At 46.1% G+C, this 19,676-nt stretch overlaps 1 protein-coding gene across 3 annotated transcripts in view; it reads left to right on the top strand.

The window, feature by feature from the left end:
* The window catches only part of LOC142571414 (monocarboxylate transporter 13-like), a 46,628-nt gene extending 26,952 nt beyond the window's left edge, over positions 1–19,676 (top strand). For 2 of the 3 annotated variants that reach the window (XM_075679743.1, XM_075679744.1), the window contains exons 4-7: positions 10,344–10,728; positions 13,225–13,495; positions 14,079–14,331; positions 18,077–19,676. In XM_075679743.1, the coding sequence (XP_075535858.1) occupies positions 10,344–10,728; positions 13,225–13,495; positions 14,079–14,331; positions 18,077–18,231 (1,064 nt within the window). In that variant the 3' untranslated portion in view covers positions 18,232–19,676. Of the gene's footprint in view, positions 1–10,343; positions 10,729–13,224; positions 13,496–14,078; positions 14,332–14,910; positions 15,065–18,076 lie in introns of all 3 variants that reach the window. The other variant, XR_012825874.1, reaches the window with a different exon arrangement.

The following is a 19,676-nucleotide window of genomic DNA, read 5'->3' on the forward strand; positions in this document are numbered from 1 at the left end:
CACTTTTGTGATTGTTGACAACTTTCCGACGATAACTATCATGTAAGAGAAGAGTAGTGTCCGGCGCCACACATAGGCAACAACTTCTTCCTAAATACACTTAATAATAAGTACTTCTTAGCGTGCTACACCGATTAACGTGTAGAGCAGCAAGAAAGCTCTCGCTTTAGTAGCATGCCATATCCGCGCGGGTCACAATCACCATGAAACAGGCGGCGCAGCAATCGCAAGTAAAATAGCCCGCAGTGAAAATACGCACGATGGGAAGGAAAACACACCTCAAGCCTGAGCGCCGCACGGCAAACCAAATGTGAGCCGCCCGATCAGAAGAATGAGCAAATAAGGGATTGTATTAACTTTCATCGACACGTAATGGGGCTGTACAACATTATAAGGTCGAACATACTTAGCGATTCTAAGGAAGCTCTGCATTGTCTGCTATCCGCTCCACGTCGTCGAACACAAGACAAACTTGTGCTGGAAATAAGACAGCTATATCACCAACTAGCTGAGAAAGGACATGGCATCACTTTTCAGTGTCTCCCAGACCACTGCGGCATCACGGGTGAAGACCATGCCGAAGAAGCTGTTAGGATGTGCTAGGAGGTGCTCACGAAGATGCCATGAAGGAACCCGGCCCGCTATTAAGAAACGATGCAGCAACAAAGCTTGGCATACTCGCGCGTGATGCCACACGATTCATGTGGAACACGCCAGGTTTCCGGCATACTCGACTGCACCGCCATGACCCATCCCTCCGGCTACGCATTCCATCTGGACTATCCCGAATCGAGACAACTGTTCTCTGCCGACGGTGGTTGGGAGTGTCTTTTACGAATGTATTTGCTTGCCGCATCGAAGTGTCTGGCAGTGATGCTTGTCATAGTTGCGGCAGCGATGAAGCAATACACAATACACTCTCTTATTGTCCTAGCTACAGCTCCCAGCGACAGTCACTCGCGACGGTGTTGGCACGCCTCGACGACTGGCCGCTTTCTGAGCAGACGATCTTAGAGTGCCAGCTGGTGCGGTTTCACACCAGAAAACGACGAAAGTGCCACTGAAGTTCCTCCGTTGCTTCTCCCGCGTTCCTTTGTATGTAGTTTCTTTTTCTTTTCTCCCCATCTCCCTCTGGTTCTATGTGTGTGCATCTTTTCTTAATATTTCTGTCTCCCTATACCCATTCTCCTGTGCAGGCTAGCAAACCGGATATCTATTTTCCAGTTAACATCCCTGCCTTTCGCATCTCTATTTATCTCTCTCTACATGTTAACCAAGAACGGCCGCAAAAATAGAGTCCGTGTTATGTAATACTTATAGTTGGGGCCTAAAAAGCAAATAGAATAGCTTTTTCGAAGACAGAAACGAAAACTGAGGCGAGTTTACGGGGAACCGACGAATAAGTAATAGAATTGATAGCAGCCATGAGGGATCCTCACTTTCTGATGGCCGAAACTTATTATCTGGGACAATGCATCTGAATTGTATTCTCGCGTGTACATGTGCGCCCTTTCTATGAATTAGTTGCTCAAGAAGGGGGTGACCGACATGATGCGTTGGCAGGTGGCAGCAATGGCGGCACGTCTCAACAAATCCTAGTGCTCGAAAGGAAAGTTGGCGTGCCTCAACACTTGATAAAGACCCTGCCGTTGCACGTGCACGGTACTCCAAGACATATACGCAGACTTCTGGGAAGAGCGGGATAGAGTGTGAGAGAATGAAGAATACGCTTTTTCTTTTTTCATATCAGAAGAACGTTTACTATTTACAAAGATGGTACGTATATAGGGTTGAATATACAAAAGAATATTCCGTAGTTCAAGGCTGCAAGGGGACCTCCTGTTTTGGTGTGCATGAATAGGTCTGGGTACCCAAGAGATTATATATTAGCAACGACTAGTAAGCACAGTTATTAAACATAAGTTGTATTTCTCTCAGCTTCGCTGTAGTAACACTGCAAGGAAAGAAAGAACAAAGTCGAGAAGGAAAGGCAGGGAGGTTAACCAGTTTGGCTCAACCGGTTTGCTACCCTACACATGGGAGCGGGATGGGGGGGATGAAAGATGGGGAGGAGAGAGAGAGACCACATTCACGTTTACACATACGACTCGTGTCAAAATGAAAGTTCTACGTTTGCACTCTAGGTACCATCTACGAGAAAACGGAATGAACAAATCCTTCCCCTAGACCCCGAGGCGGCGGATCAAGTAGCCATAGACCTGGCCGTGTTCCACGTCAAACTGGAAGTGGCCTACAGCGACTCCCCACCGGCCACCAAAGCCTTCGAACGTGGCGTCGTCTACGACTAGGCGTTACGCATCCTCCGTAGCGGGGATCCGAGCACCCTCAAGCACCACACTGTCATCTGGTTCACCGCTCAAACTCAACGAGATCGCCGACGACGCAGCGTGTCCGCTTACCGACCACACCGTCCCAGGGACACCCCATCTCGTCGGGCTAGAGGACAACCGGGACGCGATCATTACGCACAGCGAAATTACAAAACACTTCTACCTGTGGCGCCGGATCTTTCCTCCACCACAACTCAAACTTAACACGCCGCAGACGCTAACACTACGCTTACTATAGACGCACATATACCCAAACCCTGCCAAATTACACGTTATATATATCCCGATGCGTGCCCCAGTGACACATGCGGAGACACGGCGACATTCGCACACATGCTCTGGGAGTGTAGTAACGCTCTTTCCGACTCTACATCAGGCAAGAGGGAGAAGCCCCTGAGAAGCTCACTACTCGCTGACCAGCAATGGGCTGTCCAGCGAAGCGGCCGCCAGGTACTCCTTGTCGGTCCCTATACGTAGTAGATGCCCGCTACATGCTAAGCGCGTCCTGCAGGACCATAATAACGTTTTCCAGTCCAATCCAGTCTTTGCCTTATGACTACACAGTGTACACCAAGTTATGATAATGTTAAGTAGCCCCATTTTCTTTCCTCAATGCGCCACAGAACATTTATCACCGCGTTAATGTTCTATTCGGTGTATTTTACTCGCGACGCCCAGGTTAGCCTTTTGTCGAGCACAGCTTAGAACTTGCGCTGTCGAACATGATTCAGATTACAAGGCTAAACTTTTCATGAGTTTTCTTGTGAATGGGAGAACAGAGGTCTTTTCATGTGAGAGAGGCATGCCTCGACTAGGCCTTGTTGCTAGGCCTTGTTGCAAGTTCTGCAATAACCAAATGGTCGAGGTTTAGTTGAGATTTCAATCAAAGTGCCGAGCATCTTTCGTAAATGTGACCTGCCAGAAATAACTCCAAAACAAAAAAAAATGCAGTGCCCCTCCTCTCTGAAGAAGGATGACCAGCGAAGCTGTGAATGTGCAAAGGTCGCTTACTGGCGAACTGCATCTCCGCGGCTGGTCGGCCCGGTATTGCAGTCTTCGAATTCGGCCAACGTATGGGTAGGGCTAACGCATACTTCACTTCGACCGCGGGACGGCCCGCAATTGCACCATCTTTGGGATGGGAACACGTATGGGGAGTGCTTAACGCCTCCTTCCCCTCCACCGCAGGTCGGCCCGGCATTCCACTACTTCGAGATCGGCCCACGTATATGGGGAGTGCTTAATGCCTGATTCATCTCCGCCGCAGACCGGCCCGGTATTGCACTATCTTCGGGATTGGCCCACGTATGAAAAATAGTTCGTCTATGCCCACGGAGATTACATCCGCCAAAACCTAGCCATAAACAGCTTCGCTGTAATAATGTTGCAACATATCTACTGTACTATAGGTTTACAGGTGTATTCAGGTTTACACGTACGACTCCTGTCAAAATGAAAGTTCTACGTCTGCACTCTATATACCTTCTACGAGAAAATAGAGAATGAACAAATTAACAAGTATGGCTACCTCTACTCAAGCAGAACTTTAGGCCATATAATGCCTGCTTTATGCTCACTACCACACAGACTCAAATGGGTCATCTTGAACCACTCTCAAGAAACTTTATGGAGCATTAGTTAGTCAAGCATGAAAAATATTATTATGCTATAGTATATGAAGTACAAAAGGCGACAGGTAGACTTCCAACATGAAATTTTATTTCAGCGTATTCTTTGCAACTGCGGCTTCGCATGCATCAAAGACGCAGACAGTTGCACGTGCGGCGTACATTGAAAGTGAGGCTCATCTATTACATCTCTCACATCGCAATGCACGCAACAGTTTATGTCAACTGTCTGTCCGATTATCAAGAGATACTTAGTTTGGAAACGGTGGTTGAAACACCGTTGTCTTTCACGTAGAGCCCAAAATACTGTTCGGTATATGAGTAATGGTCACAGGTTCTATCGAAACAGTAATACGCCGATTACTTCTAGCACAGCGTATACAAAGCGTCTTTTACATAGAATAAGACGAGCGGAAAGTGCGGTGGGCTTTCGTGCTCGAAATCATAAGATATTGAACATCTGTCATTGCTCTGCGGTATTCATGCCCTGCAACGAAAAAAAAACTAAAATTAGGAGATAGATTGTGCGCTCTGGACAAATTGCCACTCTCACTATAGAAAATATTGGCCCATACACAACAATGGAAATGCAAAAGCGCCCAGTGAGCGCCTTAAATCTTTTTAGAGGCGACAAGAATTGCGAACAATTGCTGTAGCGTTGTAACATGCTCTTCTTGAGTTATGTTCTGCGATTATGCACTGCAATTGCAGCTTTTTACCCTTGATTTTGGTTTTACCATAGAACATGTGGTGTAACTTCGCATATATTGTATAGTGATTGGCCTTCTTTGAAATACAACTGCTCTATAATCTGAATTGGCATTACTCCCTGTGCCAATTCAATGTGTTGTGACACACAATGCGCTAATTTGAACTTTAAGTGCGCTCTCAATTAGCGCATTAAGACCTTTGTTTACATTTCCTACTGACATTCTACCTCATTTGTTTTGTCTGAGCGTGCGGTACGGTCATCAAGCACGTGAGCGTGGGTCTGTTCCAATACCCTGCAGCCTTGCGCCGCCGCACCTTATGTTAAAGGTAATCTGCGGCAGGTGCAAGGCTGGGTGTCCTGAGATGGCTGGTGGCTGCATGTATAGCTGTCCTCGCGCGTGGCTTGTGATGGAGGTCGGCTGATGTCAAGTTTTGGACGCGCATTGAAGGGAAAGGGAGCTGAAGCGTTCGCTCTCCTCGGTTTGTGCTCTTCATCACGCCAGCTTTGCCACAGCGTGTGTTCGCTGTCTTCGCGTTCATGTCGTCCTGTGCGCACGTGACACTGTGTCTGTTAAAACTACGAACCCTATTTGGCGCAGTTTTGTAGTGCTTTGCTATCGCTATCAGTCTTTCGCCTTTCGGGCCAAACTGCGACATTTTTCTTCTAAACAAAAGTTACCATGCGTTTTGTGACTTAGCAATGTTTTTTACACCTAAAATGTGCTTGTATAACTTGTTTGTTTGTTTGTTTGTTTGCGTTAGCCTCACGGCAAGCAACACTATAGAGGAGTGGAACATGCGTAGAATGTATGACCATAGCCTTTGTTCGATTCCTGTTAATACAATATTAGCTATAGAAATAGAAAAATAGTAATTACTAGCAACATGGAACAACATAACAATTTCTCACAGCCTAAAAACAAATCTGGATACAAAATGCACTATTTTAGCATGTTTCATACCATGCTGCATTACCAGCTGTGCCTGGTAATGCAGTATTATCCCAAACAATGTGAAACTGGAAGTGACTAACTGCCAGCGGGACTGGTCCCAGAAGCATTTCTACAATTGCTAGTAATTAGTACAGCGGGGCGTGGCATTTCCGGAGCCGGCGGACGTTTGGACGCATGCGCGTCTAGGAGCGGGTACAAGAGAAAAATTTGAGGGCTTTTGCACCCTTGAAAATCTGACTTTGCCTATAGGCACTACGGAGAAGTTTCTTTGCGTGTGTTGTATGCGTTTGTCCCCTATAGGCGTGCTGGCATTGCGGAGTGGGGTCGAGTTTGTTTACGCTCCAACGCTGGCAGCCGGAGCGGTGAAGCAGGTGAAACAGTGGTAACGGACGTCCCGTTTGGTGATCGCTGTGTCTAAAGGTTCGTCGGACAGACTTTCTCGCGCCTGTGGCGCTGGTGCTGAGTCAGTTATGCCGGATTATAACTTTGTCGCGCCTCACGGCCCTCTACTTTCAGAAATAAAAGCGATTGTCTGATGTCACGCCGTGAGGATTGTTGGCTTTGCGTTTCGCCCGCGTTAGGATAGGTAAGCTTAGGTTTAGGTTGAGTTTACGTTAGTTTAGGTTAACCTAAAAGGCGCTAGCGTGGCGTGGTGCATTCTCACAGCCGTTGCACCGTGCGGATAGTTGTTTTTGCGTCTCGGCCACGTTTGGTTACGTTAGGTTAGCGTAAAAGGTGTTATGGTGGCGCGACGTACTTTCACAGCGGTTACGCCGTGAGGATTATTAGAGTGTTTTAGTTAAGCGTCTTTACAATACGCTCCGCTCCGAGTTACCCCACTAAGCCACAGCGGAGCAGTGGGCGATTTTCACGTTTTCGTTATGCGTTTAGCGTAGCGGAGCGGACGCATGGATGAATGGATGGATGTTATGAGCCTCCCCTTTGCAACGCGTGGCGGTGGGTTGCGCCACCAAGCTTTTGCTATTTAGTGCCTAATGTCCTACCTAGGTTAAACAATAAAAAAGAAAAAAAAAGCACTATGAACTACCACACCCAAATTTTCTGATCCCCTATTGCGAAGTGTGCTTTTGTACGTCTCCGTCTATTGTGGTTTCCCTACTTTTCGTCCACCAATCCTCCAATCGCCTCTTACTACTGCTTATTGCGGACATGTTTACTTTACCACTGCTCCCGCTGAACCCAAGGGCTTCAAGGAGGCCAGTGGTGCCTAAATTGACCGCTGGGTAGACGTCTTCACATTCTAATAAAACATGTTCCATAGTTTCCCTACCTTTACCGCAGTAAGCACATGCTTCTTCTTCCTTCTTATATCTCGCTTTATAGGTGCGTGTCCTAAGGCATCCCAATCCCGCTTAGAAAACTAATGAGCTTCCCTTTGAGTTATCATCAATGGTTTCTTTCCTGATTTCGTTTTTTCCTCTTAAGTAGTACTCGTAGCAGGTTTCTTTTCCATTGCCGCCACCCATGAGATTATTTCGGCCTCTCTGACTTCCCGCTTTACGTTCTTTGTTGCTGTGTTGCCCACCCTACAGGCCGCATACTTGCTGGTAAGCTTCCTAGTTCTTTTCCTCCACTGTGAATCAATGTTTTTCCTGTACAGATACCTGAACACTCTACCAGCCCATTTACTTTCTTCCATATTCCTCAGCCGTTCTTCATACTCATTTTTACTGCGAGCTTCCCTCACTTCAAAACTAGTCCAGCCCATATCACCCTGCACAGCTTCATTTCTAGTCTTCCCGTGAACGCAAAATGCGAGGCGACCCACTGACCTTTGGTTTCCATAGAGTCCTCATTGTACCCCTGATTTAAAACAAAAAACCGCATTTCCAAAAGTAAGTCCCGAAACCATTACACCTTTCCACATACCTCGGAGCACCTCGTACCTATTGTATCCCCATAGCGCTCTGTGCTTCATTATGGCTGCATTTCTCTTCCCCTTCACTGTTATTCTTTTTTTCCTGTGTTTCCATATATATATATATATATATATATATATATATATATATATATATATATATATATATATATATATATATATATATATTGCCTGTAAATTGGTATTGGTATTTATATTCTGTTACCCGAGGTATTTCCTGGCCCTGTATCTCCACTGTCTGTTCACTGTTTTCATTGAACAACATAACACCTGATTTTCTAACACTAAATTTCAAACCTAAATTATTGCCTTCCTGTCCGCAGATATAAGTCAGACGTTGCAAATCACTTTGCTTGTTAGCTAGCAACATAATGTCGTCAACATAACGGACCTTTCGTAGTTGCAGCACCCCCTAGCCAATTTCAGAGTAATGACAGAACATAAAAACACCCATTGACCACTTTTATAATGTAACGCTAATATATATATATATATATATATATATATATATATATATATATATATATATATATATATTGGCACGTGGAGTGACGTGTGAAGAACACAGCATCAATACTGTGGAAGACGAAACTAACTTTTATTGGGCGAACCTGTGCCCCCAGAAACAGGCTACACTTAAAGAACGGCGACAACGGCGAACACAGCCGGCGATCGTCAAAATCTGATCAACGGGTCAAGCGCGTCGGCTTTTATACATCAATCGTCGAATGTTCCAGACTAATCGTTGGGACCCGTGTGCCTTCCACAAAGTTCTACACCATTCGCGTCAGGCGATGAAATCAGATAACATAAGGTTCGGCGACAACAGACAGCGGATAGAAGCATCGATAACTTTCCAGAAACTTCGGATACATGCAGGCGCGTCCCGTGCTGTGCGATAACATTTGTTAGGCGGCGAAACGTGGTCGCCCGATAAAGATAAGTACACGTGTCAATATATGTAAATATATGAATAAGTTATATATAACTTATTTGTCCGTGAAGTGTCTAGACGTGCGCTTATAATCTGTTACCCTACCCGCCGTGATTGCTCAGTGGCTATGGTGTTAGGCTGCTGAGCACGAGGTCGCGGAATCGAATCCCGGTCGCGGTGGCCGCGTTTCGATGGGGACGAAAACACCCGTGTACTTAGATTTAGGTGCACGTTAAAAAACCCGTGGGGGTCAAAATTTCCGGAAGTCGTCCACTACGGCGTGCTTCATACATCAGAACGTGGTTTTGGCACGTAAAACCCCATAATCTAATTTTTAATCTCTTACCCGTCCGTTTCATCCAGTGCACCGTCTTGGGGAACCCCACGTGATAACCAGTGAGCGTGCTTTTGCATCCATTCCAATCCTTTCTGGCGCCAACGCTAGCCAACGCGCCGCGCACCACGCCGCAATCCGGCAACTTGTAAGCGGACCGTGTTTCTCGCTCCGCTATCCCGCTTGCGGCTAAGCGGAGGGCGCATGCGCATTCGCGCTTCCACTCCGCTTAGCTGCTGAGCGGAGCGTAAAAACGGCAAACTAAAACACTCTACTGTCTTTGCGTCTCGGTTGCGTTCGGTTAGGTTAGGTTAGTGCAAAAGGCGTTAGAGTGGCGCGGCGTATTCTCAAAGCGGTTACGCCGTGAGGATTATTTTATTTGCTCCTCGGCCCCGTTGGGTTAGATTAACCTTCGGTTGAGTTTGGTTGCCGTGAAAGGCGTTAGGGTGGCGCAGCGTATTCTCATACCGGTTACAGGGCCGTCAAGTGTCACCAGCGGTCTTCCAACCACTGGCGTTCAACTGCGGTTGGTAAGGCGCTCTGCCTTCTAGATTTCCAAAATACACGGCCCGGCCTCTAATATGGTCCCTACTGCTCCCATGTAAACATTTGTTATGTTATCTTGAAGGTACATCGCCGCAAGGCGCGAGAAAGGTATGCTCCGGCACGGCTCACTTGACACGAGCGCCGCAGGTGCGAGAGAGTCTGTCCGACACAGAGATCGCCAAATGGGGCGTCAGTGCCCGCTGCTTCACCTGTTTCAGCGCACTGGCAGCCAGTGTCCAAGCGTAAACAAACGCGACCCAACTCCGCAACGCCGGCACGCCTGTGGACGAACGCATACAGCACGCGCAAAGAGGGCTTAGCTAGTTATTTTGCTTAATTGCAACGACAACTAAGAAAGGAAATTAACAGAACACCTAGAGAACAATACGGCACAACTGTCCCAAATATGTAATTCTGGGACGACTAAGAAGCACGGTATTGTACGGAAAACACGCAATACCTTAAAGTTAGTGCTCTTAAGTACCGTCAGCCATACTCATATAGCGTTAATGTTCTTCAAAATATGGTAACGTCATCTTGTTCATCAATTTCATGGAAAACTGCACAGTCATCCGTAATCAATACTGAACTCTGCGGCAAGGCAGAAGGATCAGGGTGCGACGGGGAATGAAATATGTCAGCACACACGAATTCTGAACAACCGTACCAAAATATTCGAGCCAGTTGAGTGGTAGCTTGCTATCAAAGATCTCTTCAAGAGGACGAAGCCTTGTTAAGCTTTCTCAAAGTCTAAGTCTAAGAGTCTAAGAAAATACTATCAGCGATAGATCGCCGGTCAGCAATTACATGAAGTCTATGTGCGAAAGATGCCGTGCAGTTATGTTTCACAGGAAAGGGATCTGTGGAAGTCATGCTGCGTGTTCGGAAAAGCGATTTCGCATCAACAGACACTCCCGACTCGTGGCTCACCTTTTCGAGCCGGACCTGTGTGCGTTTGTAACGTTTCCAATCCGTGTGTCGCACAGGGCTAGGAGTGGCCTGTGAGGAGCTGTTACCGTTCACTGTGGTGGCCCGGCACTTCGTTCGCTACCGGGGCACAGCTATGGGTGTGCTCTTCGCTGTGACTGCCGGCTCGGGCTTCGTGTCCCCCCTCATTGTTGAAGCGCTGCGGCAGGCCTTCGACTTCCGCACGGCGCTGCTCATACTGGGCGCCATCGAGCTGAACATGCTGTTCGGCTGCGTCTTCGTCGATCGCGTGCCACGGAGTGAAAGCGACAGTCGTGCGGGCGGCGACTGCGAAGCGCCCCCGAAATCGGTCGCTCGAGGGCGCGCCCGTGCGAGCACCTTCCACACGGCGTCGCTTGCCAAATGCTGCTCCAAGGACCTCGTCTCGTCCCTTCCAATTCCAAGGTAGCTGCCCACCTGAACTCAGTGTCGTGTCTTCGTGTTGCTAAATTCGCAGGAGTATAAAGGCCTACTTTGGTAGGCCGACTGCGCGGCACGTATACTACCTTTACACGTGTTCGCAGCGCGTAGTCCACGGCTGTTAAGTCCGTCAGCGTTTTGCGGTCGGCACAGTGAGGTGGTGTCGCCTCTTACCGCAGACACCGTCTCGCTTGAGTCGGATACCTAAGCTATACCGCGGCAGAGGTTGTCAGTATAGTGGCCATTCTCAGGTAGGCACCTCCGCGAGGTCAGGATGAGCTCCACGCTGCTTCACTGAGCGCCAAGAACAGGCGCATTCAGCATGACGTGGCCTACGACCTCGCAGGGTCTGTGGAAGACTACGAAGAGTCTTAAAATGCTTAGCTACCGGTATTTCGGCACGCTTCCTTGGTGCTGGACATTCGGTGACTTAGCGTGTGAAAGGTCAGTAGAAAGGCAAAGCTTTTACGTGTTTATACATGTGCGCATTCTCCTGCAGGTAGTGTCGCAGTGCACTTTCGCGTTGAAAACAATAGCCAGTGGTGTTTTAGGCAATGTGTATGCGGCTGGGTTAAGGAATCAATGGCAAAAGTAAGCAGCGTAGTTGCCCGTGTACGAATTCAATGCGTTCGGAGAAACATGCAGGTATATTATAATAAGTCTACGCTCTGACCTTTAATGTTATTTTGTCTTGTGTGAATCCAGCTGTAATTTTTCCGTCACGCAATCCGAACAGGCCCAAGCAATCGGTGCTCCAGATATCGACTATATACAGCATATGTTGGTTCTGTCCTCGTAAGTTGAAGAAACATCGTAGTACGGAGGCTAGAATGTTGCCATGATAGATTCAGTGCGCTCTCACTTGAAGCTGGAACAAAGCGAAAGACGCAGTCAGAGAAAACGGAGGCGCAGGAATACGACAAATTACAAGGCTTTGTCTTGCCTTTTTCTGTGGCTGCGTTCGAGCCTTTTGAGTTGTTCCTGCTTCGACACACGAATCTTTCCATGTAGTATCCTACTTAATGCACGGCTGTAATTAAACAGCGGTGCATAAATATTATTCTAACCAACGGCCACATAGGTCAACATATGCGCACACATGTGATTATGCAATGCACTCTGTCAGTTCCGTTGCTGGTCACTGGAAATAACACTTTGCGGTTAACCTACGTATCATGGAGCACAAAAGAGATAGCAAACGCGTACAGCTGGCTACAAGACCTTTAGAAATGCGCATAGTGTAATAAAGCTCGAATGCTGAGCCTAAGCATCGCACCTAGCTCTAGTGATTAGGTGCGCCACCTACACCCAGTACATTTAACTTCAAGTGTGCAGCGTGCACCTTTCATTTGGAATTCGCTAATAAGTTTTGTTGCTTGACATGCGCAGTCCACTACTCCGTCAGGTACAATAACGATCATGAGCTGTCAAAAGTAATTGGAAGCTAATGTCACGTGTGTCACCTTTCTTAATTTTTCCTTCTCTTCAACCCGTAAGGTTTTATGCTCTCACTTGGTTACTGCATGCTTGTGCCGCAAAGCAGTTATGCTCTTTTACTGTTACCACATTCCCAGAATTTTTGTGGACTGGTAAACAAGCGTCAAAAATTAGTAGATATAGTAGGTTCAGGAGAAATACGATCTAACCAACCATATTCATTTTAAAAGACGTGTTTTGCCGCAAGTTAAAACACACACAAAAGGAAGACACATAAAGACAACACAGGCGGCACTTCCAACTGATTTCCTTTTGCGTGTGTTTTAACTTGCGGCAAAAAACATGTCTTTTAGCAAGCACCAACTATGCCAACAAGCAGTTTTGTTGCAACATATTCATGTTCACTTTCTCTCTTTGCCTGTGCTTAAAGCTCGATGTCATTCCTTTTTGAAAGCATTACAGGAAACGTCTGGAGCACGTTCGTGCAACACCTGCTAATAAGAGAAGGCCAGCGAGCTCTCTTTTCATGTGACGTCACGTAGGAACGACAAGACTCAGATCGGAAGGCATGTATGAGTGAAAAGGTTATTGCGCGGAGCATCGCCTGCGTTCACCATGGGACTGTTCGGGCTATGGGCCCACCGAAACGACGTCACCACATAAAGTGCAGAGGTCTTCCGTTACCTAGAATGTGTCGCAAGATAACTCGCTATCAAACACATTGATGCTGGTTTTGAGGTATTTTACGCAGCGTAAAGAGACGTTCGTGTTGGAAGCGTAAAGGCGCTCGTGTTGTCCACTTCTCTTGTGTCCTGTCTGCACGCCTCACCTTTTTTACATAATGAATCCTTACCAACTAGCTCAGCTTTCTGTCGTTCTAAGTAAAGAGACAAGCACAGAAACTCATGCGCACACATGCATGACAGCGGCGATGATAACAACCACCTTCAACAATCAACCAGATACGCTGTGTGCGTTTGTCTCTTTTCTGGTTGCCTTGTCGCGAACGGTGTCTTTCAGACAGCGTTCATTTGTGGCTTCCAGGTCATCCGCAGGCAGCTATCCGAAGGAGGCGGACCCGCTGCTGAGAGAAAGTGTCTCGAGGAAGCTGGTCTCGCTAGCATCCGTGCCGTTCCTGCACGTTGCGGCGTCACGAGCTGTGTCCGTCTTCATGCTCTCGTCGTTCCTGCTCTCCGCCGTGGACTTTGGCTCGGACAACGGTCTCGCTGGCTACGAGGCTGTCGCTCTGGTCACTGCGAGCGCTGTCGGAGATCTGGTTTCACGAGTAGGCACCGGCCTACTCTTGGACGCTAAAGTAAGTCATACGCACGGGTATTCCTCGTGTTGCATACCTCAAGCGCGTCGATAAAAAAGTCTTAAGGCAGCGATAAAAATACAGGATCTCAGTATTCATGAAGGCATTTCAGGTGCGTGACGATTTGTTCTTAGTTGGATTGCCTTTATATGTTATATACGTGTGGCGCCGTTTTAGACGCTGGTGGTCCGCCTAAATATGAGCTGAAGACGCTTTTTTCTTCAATTATTTAAATCCTTTAGCAAAATAGTTTAAAACACCTGCAGACTGGCTAGATGGTGCATTGCAGATCGACGGAAAATAAGCGCACAGGAAGACACACACGAACAGTCGTCCTGTGTCTTTCTCGGCTGTTCGTGTGTGTCTTCCTGTGCGCTTATTTTCCGTTGACCTTTCGCAAGAGATAGCGTGCAGGTTGATCGGTCGCAGTATGAGCGAAAGAACATTCTGAAGTATCCCTCCCCTTCCCTTTAAGAGCTTTTCAAGCACGAAGAGCTTACCCATTTTGCCGCCTTGATAATCGTGCCACCACCACTAAGCCACTCTTTCAAGCAATGCATCCCGCTTCTTCCACTCGAAACAGGTGCTAAGCGGCGAAGCCCTGATGCTGTGGAGCTTCGCTGTCCAGGCAGCCGCCATGGCTCTCTTGGCACTCGCGAAGAAATACTGGCTTCTCCTCGGCAGCTGCTTCTTCACTGGCCTGGCGGCAGGGGGTCGAATACTCGCCTGCACCATCATGGTTGCCGAGCTTTTCGACGGGCAGTCGCTGTCGCTCAGTCTGGGCATCACAAACTTCATAACCGGAATCATTTGCTTGGCGAGGCCATCCCTCATTGGTGAGAGAGCCACTCATTTTGCTTAGCGAACTATACTTGTAAATAGTCGATAGAGTTACTGACAATTGCTGTTAATACGAGCCAACGTAGACTATGATTTTCTTAACTGAAGTACAAAAATAGATGTAGATTGGAGTATTACCGATAAGCTTGTCAACATTTAATACTTACGTCCACTTCTGTGCGTTGTAAAGAAAATATTTATTTATTTATTTATTTATTTATTTATTTATTTATTTATTTATTTATTTATTTAATACTGCTGACACGAAGTTCCTGCAGGGTGGTTAGAGGGACTGGCAACTGATTTTTCAGGACCTAGTTTTTTATGGTGCAACGCAAAGCTCACCCTCAGGAGTGTTTATATCTGCAGTGGTTACTTCCAAAAGCGCGTGAATGTTTAATAAGCAGAATTTTTCGATCTGAACAGCCACTAAAAAAGTAAGAGTCCCTCCTTTCACGGGAGTGAGTGTAACTGTGGTTGACCACCCACCATTTTGACTTTTTCAACCACTCTTGAAAATAAAAAGCTGGTGCAATAAGTTTGCGTTGTTGTACAGATATTTCTTATATTTGTAGAGCGTTTTTCCCACAAGTACGCGCCAACGCCATGGTTGGCTGGCCCCAGTCGACGTCGTTCTGTCGATAGACGAGCCAAGCCAACTCACTGAAAATAAAGGTGAAGGCGGCGCCACTTTGCTGATTGCTACAAACGAAGGCTTATCCACGCATTGTAAGTCAGGAAAAACTTATAATACTAAAACGTATACTGCATTTCAATACTAATAAAAAAACAGCAACTGTGCACTCTAGTTGAAGGTCATGTGGTGGATTTCTTATGCAGCTTCATGTTTTTGCCGCGTGGGGTACCGAAGAACATTTTTCGCGACTTTTAGTAATGAATTAAAAATATAAATCCACGTTTAATGAGAAATACATGGCTCGTTTTGGCCACTACAATAGGAAATCATACAATCAGAGGGGTTATCTCCATTGATGTTCTGAGCGGTTGTATGTCCCTTTAATATACAATAGGCCACAAGAAGTAAAACAATGCTAATACAACAAAATTCTGCAACAACAGAGTGATAATGCTGATACAACTTTTATAAAGGCAAGTCATTTTAGTCATTAATGGTGCGTGGAAAGAGAGAGTATCTAAATAGGTTGATTCGGGCAAAATAGGGGGTTAGAGCATTTTCGTGATGTTGTCGAGTAGGTCTTATTGGTGGACTTACACATAATGCCGAATCGAGGGATCATTCGTTATTAAGTAACTGAGAAAGAAAGTCGAGCCGTAATTGTTTTAGAAAGGATTCAGGTGTAATAATACTATTAGTACCGTTAGTTCAGGTGGAGAGTCAAATGTCGAAAATTTGTCATAAGCAAACCGAACAGCCTGTCTTTGGATTCGTTCAAGTTTATTTATGTTACATTGAGTGCAGGGATCTCTAGATAATACAGATGCACTCGAGCTTCGGTCGAATTAAGTAGTAATAAGCAAGTAGTTTAACAGAGGATGGGGCGTGTTTACGCTTGTATTTGACAAAGCACAGTTTGCGGAAAGCAGAGAAAGATATATTTTGCACATAAATGTTCCAGGACAGGCTGCGGCAGTGGGGGTCAGAAGTCCAGAAGAGCCTAGCACACAACTAAAAGAGAGAGAGAGAGATGTTTTCTTGCGGGGAAATGGGAAGAAAGGCTTTCTTCTACATTCAAGGTCATCTCCCATTCAGTGCACCAATAGAAAATTTTACGGAGGCTCTCATACAGATCATCTTGGTCACTAGTGTAGGTAATTTTTTTAAACAAGAAACAATCATCTGCAAATGGTCTTATTTGAACGTTCGGTTTTACAACATCAACAATGTCATGTTCGATGGCCCGGTCCGATTCGGAGATCACTGATGTCTTAAAATGCTTTCGCAAGTTGCTTCTTTAAAATTTCTTTCATTGCGAGGCCTCTCCTCAAAGGCATCTTGAACACCTTTCGCCTAAGTGAAAACACGGGGAAGGCGGGAGATGGAAATTCAAGATGATCAGCAAAACGAGAACAAGGGGAACGCAGGAGCCAACGTTTCGACATATAGACTTGAAGTGGCCTTGAAGAAGACAAGCCCACTTATCGAAACGTTGGCTCGTGATTTCACCTTGTTCTCGTTTTGCTCATCTTTGGCCTAAGTGGTAAGATCTCCTCTTTGAACCACACCACGTTGCCAGACAGGCTTTTAGCAAGTGCTTTAGTTTACCTATCAACGCCTTCTCGATAGCAAATGCTCCGTGCACATTGAGCCGTGACGTCCTGCGGGAAGGCCGATAGCCCGCACATTTGAATGCGTGACAGAGGCAATCCTTAGCGCTGTCATATTTTCAATACATGATTTTTATACTGAGCCTTGGTCTTCCTAAATGATGTCAGACAGAAAGAACGCGCAGGAGTTCTGTTACTTAAGGGGTGAACCAAGATGTCTGGTTTGAGATTTAAATAGTAATCTCATTTGATTCAATAGAGATACCAGCAGTCGTAGAAGCATTACGTAATCAAGGAGTAAGGTAGATATCTTGGAAAATATCTACAGAGATTACACAACTACGTCAATTTTACAAAAGAAAAGTGGGATGATACCTATAAAGAAAGGGGTCAGACAAGGAGACACAATATGTCCACTGCTATTCACTGCGTTCTTGGAAGAAGTATTTCAGCTATTAAACTGGGAACGCTTATGAGTGAGGATCAACGGCGAATATCTCATCACCTTCGATTTGCAGATGACATTGTCCCGTTCAGCAACATTGGGGACGAGTTACAATAAATGATTGAGGACCTTAACACAAAGAGTGTAAGAGGGGTTGAAGATTAATATGCAGAATACAAAGATAATGATCAAATGCCGGGCAAGGGAACGAGCGCTCAGGATCGCCAGTCAGCCTCTAGAGTCTTTGAAGGAGTACGTTTACCTAGGTCAATTACTCACAGGGGACCCTGACCATGAGAAGGAAATTTACAGAAGAATAAAAATGGGTTGGAGCGCATTCGGCAGACATTGTCAGATCCTGACTGGAAGCTTACCAATATCATTAAAAAGAAAGGTGCAAAATCAGTGCATTCTGTTGGTGCTAACGTATGAGGCATAAACTTAGATACTGACAAAGAATCTCGAAAACAAGTTAAAGACCGCGCAAGGAGCGATGGAACGAGGAATGTTAGGCGTAACGTTAAGAGACAGGAAGGGAGTGGTGTGAACCAGAGAGCGAACGGGGATAGCCAGTATTCTAATTGACATTAAGAGAAAAAAATGAAACTGGGCCGGTCATGTAATGCGTAGGTTAGATAACCGGTGAACCATTAGGGTTACAGAATGCGTGCCAAGGGAAAGGAAGCGCAGTCGAGGATTGCAGAAGACTAGGTGGAGTGATGAAGTTAAGAAATTCGCAGGCGCTATTTGGAATCGGTTGGCGCAGGACAGGAGTAATTGGAGATCGCAGGGAGAGGTCTTCTCCTGCAGTGGACATAAATAGTTTGCTGCTGCTGATACTGATGATGATCATGATGATATTGCTAATGACGATGGCTATGATGATTATGATAATTTCAAGAATGAACGCCAACCTACTGTAAATACAAGGCAAATGAAGCTAGCATGTACTCGGCAGTTAACACCAATCTGTCGCAGTGACACGCACACTTTCAAAGAGCACTGAAACCATCATTGAAACCAAAGACCATCGCGCTTGATCCTCGCAGGCTACGCACGAGACGTCGTCGGTTCGTACAGCCCCCTCTACGTGGCCTTCGCCGTAACCAACGCAGTTTTTACAGTCACCTGGACGGTGAGCCTGTGCTGGCACAAGTGTCGGACACGCCTGCAACGCAAATTAGCGAACGACGTCACAGGTTAGGTGGCTGGACCTTGGTGCCAACTTCTGCAGGGAACACTCAAAATTTAGGCTGAAGATTCATCGCTCTGGACTGCAAGACTAATGACATATTCGGGTGGTCTATGCATGGGAGCTCTCTGGCCCTGCTACTAAGCAGTTAATACTACTTTAAAGCAGTGTGACAAGAATAACGGGATAAAGAAGTAAGGATCTTGCTTCATTATCATGTGTAACACCTAATTACGCTTTACATGTTCTGGTTGAATTTTCAGAGCAATCTAAACGACAACCCGAATATTTCAGTCAATAAACGCCGACTTCCCTATTAGTAATGCGTGGAAGCACTTCATGTCAGCGTACAAAACGAACGTCAATAGCAGCATGTCACTGATATTGCGTGAATAGCAATGAAAGAGAGGAAGTTTCAGGGATAGGGAAGCTGTTAGGTTCGCCCAAAAAGCTCCGACTTGTTGCTGCTGCTGTGTTGCAAATGAATCTACCATGTACGGGTAGAAGTCAATATTCTTAAGTAACAGTGAGTCCCCCCTGTAGCGTTGAAAGATGTTAGTGAAGAAGTGAAGAAATAGCAGCTTCAAAATAAAGGATGGCAGGAAGAAGGCAATAACAGGCATAAAAGTTAACCACCAGTATGTTTGCTTAATTGGTTTTATTTTTGCCAAAGGTGAGGAAAATGGGAAAAGGAGAGAGGGAGGATTTAATTTAAAAGAGAAGTTGCAAGAAAGAACATAAGTTGACGTGCAAGGAAGAAGACATATATGAATGCCGTTCATCGGACGAAAAAACATTAGCGCGAAAAAAAAAAGACGAGGACGAGACGAGTACACAGGACTGACGCTTTTCAACTGAAACTTATTGAAGAAACGTAATACTCATAGGAAAAGCACGAGACTAGCATGTGCTATCACATCTATGATAAAACAACCAAAGATCCGAGTTTGCAGGACCCCCCATGCAACCACATCGTAGCCATGCACTTTGACTGCGACTCACTGCGACTGCACTGCACTGAGAAAGTCTCACTGCACTCGAGAAAGTCTCAATTCAGAAGGTGCAAAATAAGACCGCAATTTGCTGACAGGAGCAATGTCGCTGTCTCGGCCTAAATGTGTGACCTCGCGGTTGATCTCATAGTTCACTGGCAATACCTTGATTAGAACCTTGTGAGGGCCTGCCATGAGGGAACTCAACTTGCCGTTGCTGGGATGTAATGGTGTCACGTAAAGTACCGAGTCACCGACTAGAAGGTCATTAGAAGGTTATTAGAAGGACTAGAGGGTTATTATTTTTATCTCTTGTGTTCTTCGATTTGACTCTTGCATGCAATCTTTATTTGCACTGCTATCAAGTAGAGGGTCAGTGGATGCAGTCAAGCCCTACCTTGCGGCTTTTCGTCCGCTGTCCGCAGCATCACTGTCTGTAGTTGTTGCTGTTGAAATAAACTGAAC

This window comes from Dermacentor variabilis, chromosome 2 (genome assembly GCF_050947875.1).
Source record: "Dermacentor variabilis isolate Ectoservices chromosome 2, ASM5094787v1, whole genome shotgun sequence".
NCBI lineage: Eukaryota > Metazoa > Arthropoda > Arachnida > Ixodida > Ixodidae > Dermacentor > Dermacentor variabilis.